The 18,239-nt window shown below is 38.7% G+C and overlaps 1 protein-coding gene across 16 annotated transcripts in view; it reads right to left on the bottom strand.

The window, feature by feature from the left end:
* SORBS2 (sorbin and SH3 domain containing 2) overlaps positions 1-18,239 on the bottom strand; it is a 487,674-nt gene that overhangs the window by 264,913 nt on the left and 204,522 nt on the right. For 7 of the 16 annotated variants that reach the window (XM_072622657.1, XM_072622655.1, XM_072622648.1 and 4 more), the window contains exon 1: positions 6,090-6,866. The exons of 3 other annotated variants lie outside the window; for them this stretch is intronic. Coding sequence is in view for 1 of the 13 variants with exons in the window: in XM_072622649.1 (XP_072478750.1) it covers positions 6,090-6,184 (95 nt within the window). In the remaining 12 variants the exon portion in view is untranslated. Of the gene's footprint in view, positions 1-6,089; positions 6,894-18,239 lie in introns of those variants that run through there. 6 more of the 16 variants (XM_072622649.1, XM_072622658.1, XM_072622635.1 and 3 more) reach the window with 4 other exon arrangements.

The raw sequence follows: 18,239 nt of genomic DNA on the forward strand, positions 1-18,239 counted from the left end.
CAACTCTGTAAGGTGCTAGCATTATCTCTATTTTACAGATAAGGAAACTGAGGCATCAAATGGAAATTAAGTGACTTTCTCAAGGTCACACACAGCTAGTAAGTGTCTGAAGGCAGGATTCAAATTCAGATCTCCCTGACCCCAAGTCCAATGTGATATCCATTGTGCCACCATTTATGTTCCATTTTGCCTATTAAGTTCATTACCCTATAAAATCAGGGTTGTATGCTCTATCATTGCTCAATATTGCTAATTTTTACATTTTTATAAAATTTCTACACAATTCTAAAACTTCCAGAAAAATGACAATTCATGATAACACCTATTATGTTTTGGTTAATTCAAATACTTTCATATTGTTTTTAATCTAGTCCTTTGGGTGTTAGCTACAAAACATTTAACTCACTGATTATTTTTTTCTACTTCTACCTTGATGTTGTGGTAGGAAATAACAATAAATTGCATTTCAGTTAATGGCTGATATCTTTTCTCCACTGGTGGTGTTTTTATCTTAATATTTCCAAAGGTCTATGTGAATAATCCCTTGACTGACACATCACATCCCCTCCTTTCCCTAATAACAGCTAATAATAATAACAGCTAGCTTCAAGGTTTTCAACCAGTTTGTAAATATCATCTCTCTTTATCCTCACAACAACCCTGGGAGGTGGGTGCTATTAAGTATTCTTATTTTGCTGTACTTCGGTCATGTCCAGCTCTGGGTGATCCCATATTTGGGGTTTTTTTGGCAAAATTACTGGAGTGATTCGCCATTTCTTCTCTACCTCATTTTACAGATGAGGAACTGGAACAAACAGAGTTAAGTGACTTGCCCAGTCGCACAGCTACGAAGTGTCTGAGCCCAGATTTGAATTCAGGAAGATGAGTCTTCCTAATTCCAAGTCCAGTGCTCTAATCATTGTGCCACCTAGTTGCCTTAAATCCCCATTTTACTGATGAAGAAAATGAGATAGCCAAATGACTTGCCCATGATCACAAAGCTACTTGTCAGAGGTCACATTTGAACTCAGATCTGACTCCAGGTCCATTAACTGCTTCTTAAAGATAATTTCATGAGCAGATGTGACCATAAAAAAAATTACCCAGTAGCTAACCTAGTGATGAATATCACTTTATCCAGATTGGGTCTCAAAACACAAACACAAACAGTTTTTGCTAAACCTATACTAGAAGCCTTTATAGCTTCACTAGATCCTGCCAATGGTTGTGCTTATGGGGCAAAGTCATCACGAATAGTGGGGGAGAACAGGGAGTTAACATGGTGATGTATTTGAGGCAAAGAGTGAGGCCATTTCCTCATTAAGTTGTTGAAAGTAGAGCCTAATGGTCAAAGTACGGTATAAAGAACAAGAACAAGGTACATTTTAGTACTAGTGCTCAGATCGATAATTATATTGTCCAATCGTGGGAAAAGCAGGCAAGAAAAATTCCTATAACACTGCGATCTTAAGACATGTCAGTTTGTAAAAGCAAACCTCTCTCTAAAAGAAATAGTAGCAAGGATTCTACCAAGAAGACCATTTGTGCCTCAACCAGCAAGACAAACTTATTGAAATTCAAACCAATTCAATTCAGCAAGTATTTACTACGTGGGAAGCCCTGAGGTAAGCCCTGGGCATACAAGGTTGAAAAACTGTCCCTCAAGAATCCCTCGTTCTACTAGAAGGAAACAAGTCTAGAGAGAAAGCAGAATTTGGAAAGTGAAATATGCTGTAGAACCATTTTAGGAGTGGGAAGGGAAAAAAAACCACCTTGAAGTTGAATATAATGGAGTCAACATCGTGAAGGACCTAACATTTAAGCTGAGCCTTGTGGGAAGACAAGAATTTTCACAGGCATAAAGAAAGCATGCTTGTTGGAGGCTGCCCCATGAGATAAAGCATGTAGCAGTGAACTTCATTTTGGCTGCAGTGTGAAGGAAGGCTGGAAAGCTAGGATGGAGTAGGATAGTGGAGATCCTTAAATGTCAAGATGAGAAACTTTGGTCCCCAATGTTGGCTTTCTTCCTTCTATGGCTAAGGCAGTGATGGATCCCATGAAATCTAGGCTTATTCCTGCCATCTACTGCTTACACAAGCATATAGGAGCCAAGAAATACTTAGAGACTGAGTTAAAAATATCATCCAAAGGTTCAGGGACATGGAGCCCCTGGTCCTTAATAGGTATAATTCTAGTGCCTTTTTTTGGTTGGTTATGTCCAATTCTTTCCTGGTACAGAGCTGGTTTGTCTAAAATTATCTGTACTTTTTCTTTCCCATTAGAAGGTGAGCTCCTTGAGAGTACAACTCTTTTATCTTTCTTTCTATCCCCACAGCTTAGCACGACTGACACATAATAGGTGCTTAATAAACATTTATTGACTGAGAATGAAGGCCAGTCACCTGAAGCATCTGCTACAAATTACTAAGCACTTAAAAATTGATAGAAATTATGAAAAACTTAAATCCAAGAAAACAATTTTTGATATTTGGTGTTCTGTGCTCTCATTCTAGCTAGTGAGGATAGGAACAGAAGGAAAAGTAGTGGAGTATAGTCCAATACTTTTAAAAACATTTTCTTTGAGATATTATGTGACTCTATAACTGTGGCCAAAATTATGATCCACATGCCATATTTTTCTTTGGAAGAAAGAAAGCTTCTTTGGGTTTTGTTCCATAAAAATAAAGTTTCATTGATGTCTTTTGTTTTTCCCACGCCATCATTCCCAGATATACTCAAGCTTGACTCTATCCATTCCACCCCTGTTCCAGCAAGCTTCCCTGGTAACAAGAAAAATCATCCATAACACTGGCCATGTCTGAAAGTGTACACAACATTCTACACCCAAAATTACTCAGTTTTTCAAGGAAAGGAGGAAATTGTATTTTCCCTTCCTCCTTAGAGCTCAGACTAGACATTTCTGTTAAAACAACAAGCATTTATATAACACTTTAAGGCTTGCAAAGTGCTTTAAAAATATAAACTCATTGGTTTTTTTTTTCTTTTTTCACTGAAGAGCCCAGAAGTTTTAAAAAAAATGACATTGGATGAGATCAAGCACTGGGACTACTGCTTTGAGGTTGAGTCACATATGTATTTATAGTAGTAACTAGATAAACAGTGAATTTTAAAATGACCAACTACATTGATCACTGATGATTTAGTACTGACTTTATGTGGCAGGGCAAAATAAAACAGGAATGAAGTAAAGAATTTTGCTTTCCTATTTGTCTCTTTAAGATCAACCAATGAATACCTGAAACTAATTTTTTAAACTCTTTGAATGAAGCAAACATCTTACTTTTCAGTGATCCAATATTCAATACAAACTTACTGGAGTATATTTGGGGGACAGTCCCTGCCTTCAAGGGCTATGCTGCCTAATAGACAGGTAACACACACAGATAATTATATGTAATCAATCACACCATGCCCATTGGAAAGTATACTACCAATAGGGAGGGATCAGAAAAAAGTCCTTTGAAGGAGGCTTGAATTTGGCTTCAGGTATGGTCAGGGTCTCAGAGAAGCAAGCAAGAGAAGGTAGTAGTCCAACTTGACTGGAGAGTAATATGAGATAAAACCAAAAGAGTAACACCAGATGGAAGACAGTATGAGGCTGTGGAAAGCATGCATAGCATAGGCTATGTGGTTTTGATCAAGTCACATCACTTCTTTGGGACTCATTTCTCCAGTTTTAAAAGTTCCCCTTTCCCTGCTCCCTCCCTACCATGATTCTGTCCTGATGGGAATATGGGTTTCATCTATAAAATGAAGAGGTTGAATTAAGAAAATCTTCAATCCCTCCCAGTGCTAACTCATGAAGCTAGAAAACTAAAAAGGAGTAGATCTTTATAGACCTCATTCCCAACTTCAGTTCTCCCACCAAGTACTTAGCATAGTATCTTGTATGTGGGAGGACCTTATAACTCTTGTAGACCAACTTAAGAAGCTGGTTGCAATGTTCATTCTTTACCTAGATAAGCTAGAACAGTTTGAAAAAAAAAAAAAAAGAAAAACTGGATGTAAAAACCAAACAACTTTCCATTATCCAATAGGATGAGGGTCATTTGCCTATGGTCAACAATCTTACAAAGATCCCAAATGTCCCATCCAAATCCTATTCCTCCATGTCATGTAGAAGGAAACCATGTAAAAACGTTTTCTTCCTGGAAGACATTTTCTTATCTTTATTCTAAGGATCCCTTTTCTGGTGAAGTGCTGAAGAGGAGAATTAAAGCTATAGTAGCTTTCCCAGCCTTCTCATTGGTCCACACAGAGTAATGTTACCAGGCTCCAGTTTTTATTTCTACCATTTAACTAAACAAGTCTTCCTCCTTAGACTTTCTTTGAAAATTCCAGGTCTTTAAATGAGAAAATCATCTCCCCAGCTGTTCTCCTGAATCTCTTTCATTTTTTTTCCTAGTGGATACTTTCTAATAATTTGATAGTTGTTAAAATTGTATACATACTTGTCTATGGGCCAAATTCTCTGTGGTTTCCTTTCAGAAAAGTTAGTGTCATTGAGGACAAGTAGCTTCAGACAATCAAACTCTCTGTTCCTTGGAGAGGGGATCATAATTCTTTCGTTTTTGAGGGTGCTCTTGACACTGATTTACTTGGAGAATAAGTGACTTCTGCTCCTAGTTCTTGAAAATACTATGTGGGGTATTCACCTAAAGCAAATTATTTTACTTCTTTCAATGTAATTTGTATATCTTAAACTGAGCCAAGAAATCTTTCCTCTTCCTATTCCTTATTAGCTGATTAACAGTGCTTCCAAATATTCCTGGCTAACAAGCTGTCATTTTGAGTACCAAGACAATAAATATTATTCATTTCAGCTTTTAAACAAGGCACCAGAGATTTCTAACAGGCCAGTCACAGCATGGATTTAGGTAAAGCTTAAATGGAAATGTGAAAACATGATTTAAACCTTATCTGATTCTTTTCTGTGTCAGGGATGGTGGTTTGATTGACCTATTTCAAGCCATAATAATAGCTTTGCCCCACAGAGACCATAAATCTACGAACTGCTCATCAAGGGGTGAGGGCGTGTATGTGTATGTGTTTGGAGGGTGGGGTAGGGGCTTGCAACTCAGACTGCAATTCAAAGTCTGCTGTTAGCAGGCAGGCAGCAGCGCCCAGGAAACATCCTCCTTGGATGTCCGTAGGTGTTTGAATTGGGTGCGCTTTGTTGTGGGTTTCACTCTCTATCTCGGAAATCTATCTGCCAGAGATTGTGCAATTTTAAAACAGCCAACTGCCACATCCTAAGGCTGAGCCGATCTCCATGCATGTGGAAGACCTGCTGGCTTTCTTTCCCTGGGCTCCAAACGGAGGCACACAATGGGTGTGTTGTCCTCTGGGCTAGCATGGTATGCGTGATATCTGTGAAAAGAAGGAGGTGTGAGCCGCTCCTAAAACCTCCAGTCTCCCCAGCACAAGTGCCTGCCTCCCGCCCCCCCCCCCCAACCATCCCAAATCATTTAGTCCAAGGGGTGAAAAAGCAAATATGTTTGCTCTTATGACCTACATAGAGAACTGCAGCAGTTGGGCAGCTTTGACCCAAACAAATGTCGGCATATATTACAGTGCAAGTAGGCTGATTTATAAAGCTTTTAGAATAAAAAAAGTCCATAAATTCTAGTTATTACATACATACAAACACATACATGTATATTTCTCGTGTCATTTCCCTTAGTTCCTATCACAGGAAGACATAAAAGAACCTATTGTATAGAAAGCCCCTGGCATTTGGTGAAGTAGACGATCCAGAAATACACGTCAACACAATTCATTAAACAGCAAATATTTGCTTTCTGTCCTGAGACCCAGAACTGCCAGTTCATTTCATCATACAATTTATGTAACAAAAACTTAATGAAACGAGTCTTTGTACCTGACACCATATTATGGGGAAAGGGAAAATTAAAAGGTTTTCCTCTGCAAATATAAATTGCTGAGTTAAAATAAACCACTCCAGCTGAGTTTAGCTCAAAGCAGCTGTAAAAGCCCCAATATTTTGGTTTGGGTTTTCTTTTCTTTCTTTCTTTCTTTCTTTTTTTTTAAGATACCTCTTTACTTACCTTGGGCAAACAAGTGGTGGTGTCCAGGGGCAGTCCCGTTGGGAAATGAGTCCGGTCCCCCTACCTGCCGATGCTTCCAGAGCCCTTGCAAGGATCTGTTAGCAGGAAGGGAGAGAAGCTGAGAGCCGCTGCCTTCTGAACCACAAATACATACACCTGCTCCTTCAGAGAGCCCAGCGGAGGACCTTAGGAGAAGAGGGTGACACCCTCCCCTTCTGGGTCACTGGCTTTCAGGACGAGCAGCTAGTGAGCTGTGCAGATAACATTGCAGAGAAACCTAGCCCGTCAGGAGACAAAAACCCTCTCCACTGGCTGATAGCAGAGAGGCAGAGCAGGCACTATCACACTGCATTCCACCTCCTCAGATCAGCTCCTGGGAACAGCTAAGCAGCAATCTGTTCCAATGAAGTTGCATGGAATTTCCTAGTTGCAGTGACTATATCCTTCGGGATATACATCGCTCCTTTCTTTCCAAATAGTTTCTTTCACTGTTTTTGTTTTCTTAAAAAAAAATTATCCTTCCAGGAGAAAGCTCAGCATAATGTCACTCTGTTTTCCATAAGTAAAATGGCTGGTACTGCAGACAGCTCATTGGGTTCCACTGGCTTTTCGTAGCCATAGCAACACCCAACAGACTGCCTTCTCCAACAAGCATGGTTGATCATGTGCAACTCACCAACACAGCATGTTAATTTCTTTTCTTATAAAACTACTCATTTCACCCCCCTTTCTTTGTACGGCTTCTTTTGTCTTTCTCAGTATTTCACAAGAGAGTACAAGTCGTCTCTGATTTTCTGGTTTTGAGGGATAACTTTCCCCCCCTCCCTTTAAATAATGAGCAAATGCTAAATGTGAAACTGAGGCGGTGAAACCCTACTCTAAACTATCCAGGTTAATAGTATGCAAATCACTGTAGAAAGCCTAATTGGAAACACATTGTCAAAAAACAGGTTCTGCAGTTGCTTTGCAAATTAAATGAAAAAAAGGATTTGGCAAAGGGAGATAGTGATGTTTGTTTAATTGTGGTGCTCTGATGGCAACTTAATTGAGATACAGCCCAGATATTTGTTTATATCTTTAAATAATAATAATAATAATAACAGAATATTGTAGGACATTTTGTAACAAAGCTTCTGGTAGGTTTTGATCATTGGGATAATGATTTTTTAAAATATCTTTCAAATTGTCCATGTCAAATTGCAATTTAAAATACTTCATGTTTCTTCCTTTTGGAACAAAATTACACTTTAATTAATCACAATCATTTGCTTCTTAAAAACATTCCAAACCAAATTAACAGTATTCTCACTGTATATTTATTTTAAGCTTTCCTTATAAATTAAACACCTCTTCTTCAAATTGAAGTAAGGAATTTAAAACTGAACACTATCCAAATAGCTAACAAGTCCCCTCTCTATTCCTTGTTATTGTTCAATTGTGTCAGACTTTTCATGAACCCTTTCGAGATTTTCTTGGCAAAGGTACTGGTGGGGTTTGCCATTTCTTTCTCCTGCTCATTTTATGGATGAGGAAACTGAGGCAAACAGGGTTAAGTGACTTGCTAGGGTCACAAAGCTAGTGTCTGAGGCCAGATTTGAACTCAAGAAGCTAAGTCTTCACCTAGCTGACCCTAGTCTACTCTTACTTTTTAACTTATTATAATATTTCAAGAGATTCACCAACACAGGTCCCAAACTCTTGTTGCCATAGCCAAAAATGTTATCACCTGGCAGCCAGTGTTTCAAACTCAGATTGGGAACTAGACAATTGGGAACTAGACAGACACTTTGTGGCTTTACTGGATACTTGGAGCCTTCCCTGCTTAGTAGGACTTGCTGGAGTTTGTGCTCCAAGTGCTTGCCTAGTCCTCTAGAACACGCATTAAGATACCCAGCTATGTAACTCCAAAGTCAGAAATATTTATTATATTTAGGGAAGGAGGCATTCTTCCTCTTCTTCCCCTACCCCAGTTGATACATCCATAGAATAAAATCAAGATAAATGAGTTTTAAAGAAAGGACTTATTAAGCACTTACTAGGTAGAAAGCACTGTGTTAACTGCAGCAGTTATACAGTAAATAGAAAAGTAAGACAGTCCCTGATCACAGGAGTTCACATTCTAAGAGGGAACACAACATATGTGGAAGGTCTCAAATAGCTAAGTGTTAATGTATTAGCAAATTGTTAACATCTGGTGGTCCTTTATGAAGTGTGAACACCTTTTTCTGATGAATTTAAAGGGACCCCAGTAGAATTTCACGAGAACTTTCCTGGGAAAGAAGGAATACTGAGATTTAGCAGTATTGGAGGTGGAACTTGCCTTTCCTATGGGTTTGCCTCACTATCATTCATTGTTCTCTAAATTTCTGTTCATTCTTTGAATGAATACTTGGTGGAAACGTATGTTTCAGGTTTATGGGGAGAATGTCTTGTACCCTCTGTTTTTACCACATCATCTTAGTAAATGCCTTCCTTAAGAGCCAATTGTATCTGACTGTTGACCAGAAGCAATACTGGTGAGGGCTTGTGAGCTATAATAGTAAGGAATTTGATTCACAGGTAACTCTTAGAATCTGGGAGTAGCAGGCACCCTCTGGAAATCCAACCAGTGTGTGTCCATGCAAATTGGAGCCAGGTAGCCCAGAGTGAGTGCTGCATAAATGATAAATTCTTTGAGGAGCAGAACTGTGTCTAAATGAATAAATGAAGCATGACCTGACTTATAATTCAATGTGTCAGCATCCCATTTGCCATTGGTTAGTTCCATGATAGCTTTAGGAGTTGACTGATTTAGACCAAATTTCTTACAATAATAAAGAACTTCAAGATACTCTGGTAATTCCATTTCTGATTCAACTGGCACTTTGGAAATAAGGTGGTGAGCAGTTTTCTCAAGAAGGGCAATATGGTAAGTAGAACTAGGGCCAGCCTTCTGGGGACCCGAGTTCAAAGAACTGTCTTGGACATGAAAAGGAAGGCTAAATCTTTCAATGCCTCAGGCAACTCTCTAAAAAAGAACTGATTATCTGTATTGGTAGAGGGAGTGTCCATACCAAGAGTTCCTGATACTCATTAAATGACAGATCTGGCTCCACCTAAATTCTCAAAATTCTCATAGTCTCCTAACTGAATATCTCTAGATGAAATCTTATTTGTAGGGGAAGGTTAAAGAGACATTTGATTACAATGAATTAGGTTTATTTATCACACATTCATTTTGGTAGAATATAAATCTAAAATATAATACAGATTAAATTTTTAGTTAATTTTTAGTTAGTAGGCCATTCTTCTCTTTATGTTTGTTTTCTAAATACAGAATTGTGTTTAATCTCTTTAAAATTTTTATTACAACAGATTTAAGTCCAGAGCACATAAGAGCACAGGGCAAGTTTAAAATGATGTACCAATCAAGATAAAAATATTTCAAAGCAAAATCTACAACTTTCTCAAGGGTTAGTCAAGTTCAAATTTTTCTCAGTGTTCTTTGGGATTTGTTTTTTAATTGAATCTAAACTGTTTGAGTATGTGGAAGAAAGTAGTTAGGTATATTAATGTTTTTAAATGTACATTGAGGTTTAGAGGACTAATATTTGTACATGCTCTACAAATGGCACGATTGTCATCTCTGTCTCTGTTTCTCTCTCTCTCTGTCTCTCTCTCTCTGTCTCTCTCTCTCTCACACACACACACACACACACACACACACACACACACACACACATCTCTGCTCAAGACCAACCAACTTGGTCTATATACTGCTGCTAGGGAAACTGAGTCACAACCATTTTGTCATTTTTACTATAACTGAAACTCCAACACATACACACACACACACACACACACACACACACACACACACACACTTAAAGGGACCCCAGCAGACTTCCCCATGTGTCAGGTGCTCTTTGGAGAGATACATAAAGGGCTTGGCAGACTTGGTTTTATTGGATGCCAAAAGGCAACAAGTAACAACATTTCATAGCAAGCATTTGTCATCTTGCCCAGCGATGATCACGATGAAGAAAACAGAAGTTCTATGAACACCTTCAAAAAATCCACCAATTAAAGTCAAAAGTTATTTTGGTACTTGGTAATCCCAAGGCAAAAGTGGGCATGATGGGGTAGGCAAAAAACAGTGTTGGAAAATTCAGTTCTGGATCAGAGATTTAGGGCTGAAAGGGACTTCAGACAGTCTTCTAAAACCAGTTCTCTCATTTTACATTTTTAATTCAACAAGAATTTATTAATTACCTATTAAGGGCCAAGCACTTTATTAGGTGCGAAAGACAAAGTGAAGGAATTTCTCTCCTCTGGTCTAGGTGGAGGTGGAGGAGACAACTTGCCCTAGGATAAGTCAAAACAAAATAAATTCAAAGTATTTACTGGAGGGGAGGAGGAAAAGCCATAACAACTGGAGGAATCAGGAAAAGGCTTGTAGGAGGTGGCCCTTAAATGAGCCTTGAAGAGAGTCAGGGGCTGCGCAAAGGCAGAGGACGGGAGATGGAATGTTGTCTATTAGGAACAGAAAGAAGGTCAGTTTGGCTAAAATGTAGTTTGTGAGGAGGAACAATGTGACAGGAGTCTAGAGAAAGGCAGGATCAGATTTTAAAAGGTCTTAAATACCAAGCTAGGGTTTTTGTATTTTATCCTAAAAGCTATAAAGAGCCATTGATTCTTCTTGAACAACAGAATGAAAAAAAAATAGCTTGGCACAGAGATAGCTAGTCCTTATATGATGCTATATTGACAGAGCTAGCTCTGTTTGGGAGGCTCCGAAGGAAAGTGGGAGAGAAGAGGCATTAGACTAACTACCCAGCTGAAGGTCTACAGAACTATTGTGCTGACCTCAGGGTTGTGTGCCTGTGAAACATGGACAGTCTACCAGTGCCACGCCAGGAAACCGAACTGCTTCCATCTGAATTGTCTTAGGATGATTCTGAAGGTCACCTAGCAGGATAAGGTACTAGACACTGAGGTCCTTACTTGAACTAAACTGCCAAGCATTCCAACTATGCTTCAGACAGTGCAACTCTGATGGACTGGCCACATTGTTCCAATGCAAAACATACCCAGGCCAAAAAGACTGTTTTATGAAGAACTCACACAGGGCAAGAGTTCACATAGTGGTCAGAAGAAACCATGCAAGGACACTCTCAAGGTCTCTCTTAAGAACTTTGGAAGTGATTGTGTGATGTGGGAGACACTGGCACAGGACAGCTCAGTATGCTATGCCCACATCAGAGAAGGCGCTGTGATCTGTGAGCAAAGCAGAATTGAAACAGCTAAAAGGAAATGTAGGATGCGCAAATTTAGAATGTCCACCCCAAATGTTCACACAGACTATGTGTGCCCGACCTGAGATAGAGCATTCTGAGCTCGTATTGGTCTGATCAGCCATAACTGGATACACTGAAACTTGACTCTAGCATAGTGCTCCCATTGTAGTTCTCTTGGAAAATGAAGGACAACATCCTTTATGTGTGTTATTTCATTCTGCTTTCATGACCACCCTGGGAGGAAGATTATTATAACTACTGTTATAATAATAATACATATATATTATAATAATATATAACTAATTATAACTATTGTTATCTCCCTGGGGTCAGTGTCTTACAGCTAGAATTAGAATTCTAGTCTAACTGACTCCCAAGTCTTACTTACCAAGTCTAGTCTTACTGACTTCCCCAGGCTGGGTAAACAAATAGAAATAAGCTAGTTCATGCCCTCAAGGATCTTGCTTTAGAATGGAGAAAGACTAGACATAAGTAGAGTAGGGATAAACCATGGTCATACCTGGGAAATTAGCATGATGGTGAGATTCTGGTCCAGATAAGGCAAAAGTCACATTTCAGAACTCTGGGGCCAAGGGATAAAGGCTGAATTCTTTTGGGTGGGACATAAAGAAGATGATCAGAAGGCAGAGGACATAGTTTGGAAATGGCCAGGAAGTAGTGTAGGAGCCGAGTTCTTGGAGTGATATGGATAGACCAATACTTTGGGACTATCATTTTGGTAACTCTGGGGACAATGGATTAGAAAAACTGGATGCAAGACCAACTGTGAGTCTAATGCAATGGTGCAGGTGGGAGGTACTAAATGTCTGAATTAGGGTGTTACCCTGTAAGTGGAGAGAAGAGGACAGAGGTGAAAACTACTGCTTTGATAGACCTACTAAAGTTGAGAGTGCAGACTGCCAACCTGGATGACTTGAAGAATAGGTGGTATCCTTTACAGAAATAGGGAAGTTAGAATGGGTGGGTACAAGGAAAATATGATGAATTCTGATTTGGACAGGAAATTTTCTTAGAGAAAAGTCTGTTTGGTTTTTTAAGATAAACTAAATTTAATAGCCAATAAAGCTTGAAAATGTATGTGAACTGCCTACACCCATTTTTATTAGTATCTCAAATCTGATAAGTCCCAAGACAACTGTTATTGCTTCTTTGAATTACTTTGACTGCTAATGCCAAATAAGGATGAACGTGTTTGCCACAATTATTGGTTACTAAGTTAAATTTATATTGCTTGCTAAATGTGAACAATAATATAAACAAATTCTTCTATAATCTGTGTAAGAATTTTCTAATGTGATTTTTTTAATCTATGGGGGGGGGGCGGCTTGCCCTCCCTGCCTTCATATCTTGATGAATGAAGAATTGTGTGATTTATTGCTAATTCTAATCGAGTAGAAAGTCTCTGCATTTATGTATCAGAATGATTCTCTAGGTACAGTTCTTGCTTTGTTAAAAACTTTTTGCTAACAATAAAGGAAAATAAAGTTATGGATTTACATGTTAGGTAAGGGTCACTGTTAGATAGATGGAAATTTTAGGAGAGGAGTTTGGGAGAGACATAAGAAAAAACCCAGAGAGATTCAGTGACTTACTCTGGGTTTACTAGCTTAAAAATCTACCACCCTTTCTCTTAGGGGTTCTTAATCTTTGTGTGTGTATATATCATGGACTCTTTTGGTACTGTGGTGAAGCCTTATGGATCCGTTATGGACTCCTCTTCAGAATAATATTTAATAATTCCTAATTAGAGGAAATATTCAAAATTCATTACAAGTTAGTGAAAAAGTGTAATTTCCCTCCCAACTTCACAGATGCCCTTGAAGTCTGTCTGTGGACCTGCAGGTTAAGACCCTGTTCTAAAGTATGCAGAAACTTCACATCTGCATATCATGGATATTTCAGAAAGAGAGGTAGGGGCATTGAGGCATGCAAACACCGAAAGTCATTATAAAAACAAAAGTGAAATTAACTGTCTTCTTGGACTAATCCTGAGCAAAGAGCAAGTCCTTCAGAATTAGCCTTCTGTTTGCAATCAAGCCCATAAACTAGAGCAAAGACCAAAGTAAATAGTAAATTAGAAGAAAGATAAAGCTGAGAAGACACTATGACTTCAGCAGCTCTTATGTGATCTATAGAAATAAGTTGTCAACCTAAAAAAATGAATAAAAACAAGGACAATCATTTACTTATACTTTCCTAGAGAAATTTAACCAATTTAAAAGTTAGCTGGACAGCAAGATGGTTCAGTGGGATAGAGTGCCTGGCCTGGAGTCAGGAAGATTCATCTTTCTGAATTCAAATCTAGTCTCTGACACTTACCATCTCTATGACCCTATGCCAGTCACTTAACCCTGTTTGCCTTAGTTTCCTCATCTGTGAAATGAGCTGGAGAAGAAAATGAGAAACCACTCCAATATCTTTCCCAGGAAAACTCCCAATAGGGTCACAAAGAGTTGGACACAAACTGAAAAAAGACTGGACGAAAAGTTAGCTACAGTGTCAAAGCTAAAAAAAGCCCAGTTAAGCCTTGCCTACCCCATCGCCTAAGAGTGATGCTAATTTAGAACAAAGTTAATTTGGAAAATTGTATGGAAAAGGATAACAAAATTTATGAGAAATATCTCTTCCTTGAGCATTTGAAGAAAAAATAAACCTGTAGAGAGCTTGGCTTCTAATCTTATTTGATTACCCTAAGAGCATTTATAGATGAAATCGGGATGATAATAAATGAGAAATATTGTAGAATCTTTTCGTGGTTTTGTTTATTTTTTTATATAACTCTTACTATCAGAAACAATAGTGAGACCTCCATATTTTGACACGCTGCTACTAGCCATGATGATTACAAAGATGAAGTCAGGATTGGAAGTTTACAGAGGAAATTCATTCTGAAGGTGACATAATTGTAAAGCTGGTCAGAGGGGTAGCTACATGGCAGGAGTGGGATAGAGTGCCTGGCCTGGGATCAGGAGGACCTGAGTTTATATTTGATCTCAGATACTTGGCACTAGTTATGGGACCCTGAGCAAGTCACTTAACCCCAATTACCTGGGGTGGGGAGGGAGCTGATCCAAAAGTAATTCTCAAGCTGCCTTAAAGAGAGGGAGATTCCAAAAGTGGAAGAGAGCATCAGATAGAGTTTTTGCTTTTAAATATATATAGGTGACCAAAATCATATTGCCAACGTATTACCAGAAAGTCTTTACAAGAATGGTCTATACACTCATCAAAGACTCCCTTGATGAAATCAGCATCTTCTCAAAAGTGATTTTTTTGGAGACAGTCTTTACCAACATGCCACATCTTTACCAAGGTATCGTTAATGCAGAAGGGTCTATAAGATGAAATTGCATTTACTGTTTCTTGGCTTCAAGAAAGCATCTGACTTATTAGAGCAAAATACAAACTTGGAGACTCTCCTCACACAACAGTGACTCTCATGAATATACCAAAGTCCTATAATATACCCTTTAACGGATGTGACTCCAGATATACTTTTGTTGATTGATCTGTGAATTATTGGCATAATAAAACCTCACATTTATACAGTGCTTTTAAACTTTACAAAGTGATTTTTGACGTAGGCAATACAAATTGTATCATGAGCTGCCTTGAGGAGGATTCACCATAACTAGCCCTCCAGAGCCACCAAAATGCTGCTTCTTAGCCATCTGCATGCATGTCATGCTGCTATGCTCCGTCTCCATCTCTGACCCAGCCTTTTGGTTCCCACCAGGACTTCTGATTGACAACGATCACAGAAAGTAGCCTGCCTCCAACCTCAACTCTGATGTCCCCCAAATCCATACCTTGCTGTCTACTTCGAGCTCTTGGAACAGTCATCAAATCATTCCACCATTCCTGGTAAAAGTGTATTAACTCAATATCCTTTGTCACCAGTCACCATCTCTGTGCCATCCCTGACCAAAACTCCTTCTTCTTGGCTATCATTCCCCATATGAATTATCTTCTGCTACCAGAAGGTACATTCCCTCAGGGCAGGCTTTGTACTTTTTGATTTTTGTACTTTTTGTCTGTACTTCTGTACATAGCACAGTGGATACTATATATTCATAATGATATAAAATGTCCTAATTCATAATTGAGCTGTAAGTTTTACCTTGAGGAGGCAGCAGATGGCCTCAGGAATTCAACATGTTATTTTAAGTTTAAGAGAAAAATTTTGTCCATTTATTACCCTGATGTCTTCTCACCATTTGAACAGTCCACCTCCGGTTTTTTTCTTATTCTTTATTTTTAACTGTCCTTTCTATCCTTGATGGCTTCTGGTCTACAAGTTATCCTTCTTAATATGCTCCAAGTCTGCTTACATCTAACATGCATTTTTTTCTTTTTTTCCCCCACCCTATCAATACTGTTATGTGACCACCACCATAAAACAAATAACCAGAGAGGAAAAGGTCAGAAGTCAGCAGCTGGTTGCTGCAGTATGCTTACAGTCTCAGCCCCAAATCCATTCCCTTGCACAGAGTGGGAAGGGACCTGTGCAGACATCTAATTTGACTCATAACTAAAAAAGACTCCCATCTACAATAAGCTTAATAAGCAATTTTTCCAGTCTTTGTTGGAAGGCGTCTATTGAAGAGTATCCCACTGCTTTCTAAGGCTGCCCATTCCTGTGGAAGAATTATATCTTTATCTTGAAAATGTTTAAATATTATTGAAAAGAACTATTCAAAAATAGCATCAATACCATACATATATCAATCATACATTATATCAAGAGTGGAGAACCTGTGGTCTTGAGGCCACATGTGGCCCTCTAGCTCCTCAAGTGTGGCCCTTTGACTGGATTCAAACTTCTCAGAGCAAATCCCCTTAATAAAAGGATCTGTTTTGTAAGACTTGGATTCAGTCAAAAGGCCATACCCAAGGACCTGCAAGGCCACATGTGGCCTTGGGGCCTTAGGTTCTCCAGCCCTGTGTTATATTATTATAAAGGTGGTTAGGTGGTATAGCAAACAGACCACTGGACCTGGACTCAGGAAGACTCAAGTTCAAATCTGACTTCAGACACTACCTGTACGACCCAGCAAGTGACTTCATCTGTTTCCCCAACTGTAAAATGAGGATGATAATAATAGCAGATGCCTCCCAGGGTTGTTCTAAGGATCAGTAGGATCATATCTGATAAGCACGTGGCACAGAACCTGGCATATAGGAGATATTTAATAAACACTTGTTCCTTTATATTTCCCTGTTCCATTTTTAGGGGGTAGCTCTTTCCCCAGAATGCAGGCTCTTTGAGGCATGGAACATGTTGTTGGGGGTTTTTTTTAATGCTTATATCTCTAGCATCTTTCACAGCATTTGGTTTATAATAGGCACTTAATAAATGCATACTGACTGACTGATTTGGTTGGTTGATAGTTCTGTTAGTTAGGATGATTTTTTTCCCATAAACTCAATCCTAAATCTTTCCAGATTTTGCCCTCTGTTCCTAGTTCTGCTTTCTGGGGCCAAGTAATTCCTTTTCTATGCAACAGTCCTTCAAATACTTGGATCGATACATTCCCTATCCAAAACCCCCTGTTCTCACACCTGTATACAGCTAAGTGGAAAAAGCCAGTATTTCAATATCTTTTCATCTAGAAAAAAATTAAGAAGCATTTATTGAGTACAGCGTAGCTTATAGAATATTTCTAAAATGTCTGAATTGTGAAAAAGTTTGAACTATGAACTGTTTATCAAAGAAAGCCCTGGATTCCTAACAACAGTCTGAAATACACAAATACCTTTGGTTGTAACTGGGTTTATCTATCTATCTATCTATCTATCTATCTATCTATCTATCTATCTATCTATCTATCTATCTATCTATCTCTCTGTCTGTCTGTGTGTCTATCTGTCTATCTATCTGTACGTTGATTATGTTAACAATATGGATAATTAACTAGGAGAAACAACATCAGTAAGCTTAGCAGTGGAGGTGGAAGGGACTATCTGGGAAGGCAGGATAAGAATCAGGGCTAAAATGTTCCAGCCAAACAGACCTGACCAATTCCCTGGGAAGGTAAGGCTGAATCTTACAGGTCACCAGTCATTACTGCTCCCAAAGTTCTAACTGATCCACAAGCTAGTCAGAAAATAACTCCTTGACCTCTCAGGGAGTTTAGCCCTGGTTGGAATCCAAAATTACCTTGAAAAATTGGATGTGCAGCCCAAAATAAGCACAAGTAAATCTTTAAGGTAATCCTGTTAATACAAAACAAGGGATGACTACATACAGGCATACCTCAGAGATATTTCGGGTTCAGTACCAGACATTTTTCCATCAAGTGAATATTGCAATAAAGTGAATCACAAATTTTCTGGTTTCCCAGTGCATATAAAAGGTATGTTTACACTATAATGTAGTTTATTAAGTGTGTGATAGGATTATGTCTTTTAAAAAAATATGCATACCTTAATTAAAAAATACATTATTGCTAAAAATTGGTAATCATCATCTGGACCTTCAGCAAGTTGTAATCTTTTGGCTGGTGGAGGGTCTTGCCTCAGTGTTGATGGCTGTTGAAGGCTGGGATGACTGGGGTAATTTCTTAAAGCTAGACAGCAATGAAGTTTGTTACATCAATTGACTTTTCCTTTCACTTGAACATTTAAGGGCCATTGTAAGGTTATTAACTGGCCTAATTTCAACACTGTTGTGTCTCAGGGAATTGGGAGACCCAAGGAAAGAGAGAGGAATCGCAAAGGCTGGTGGATGGGAGCAGTCAGAGCACATACAACATTTATCTTTTAAGTTTATCTTCTTATGTGGGTGCAGTTCCTGGTGCCCCAAAACAACTACAATGGTAACATCAAAGATCATTGTTCTCAGATTACCATA

The sequence above is a fragment of the Notamacropus eugenii genome, chromosome 7, assembly GCF_028372415.1.
Source record: "Notamacropus eugenii isolate mMacEug1 chromosome 7, mMacEug1.pri_v2, whole genome shotgun sequence".
In the NCBI taxonomy this organism is placed as follows: Eukaryota; Metazoa; Chordata; class Mammalia; order Diprotodontia; family Macropodidae; genus Notamacropus; species Notamacropus eugenii.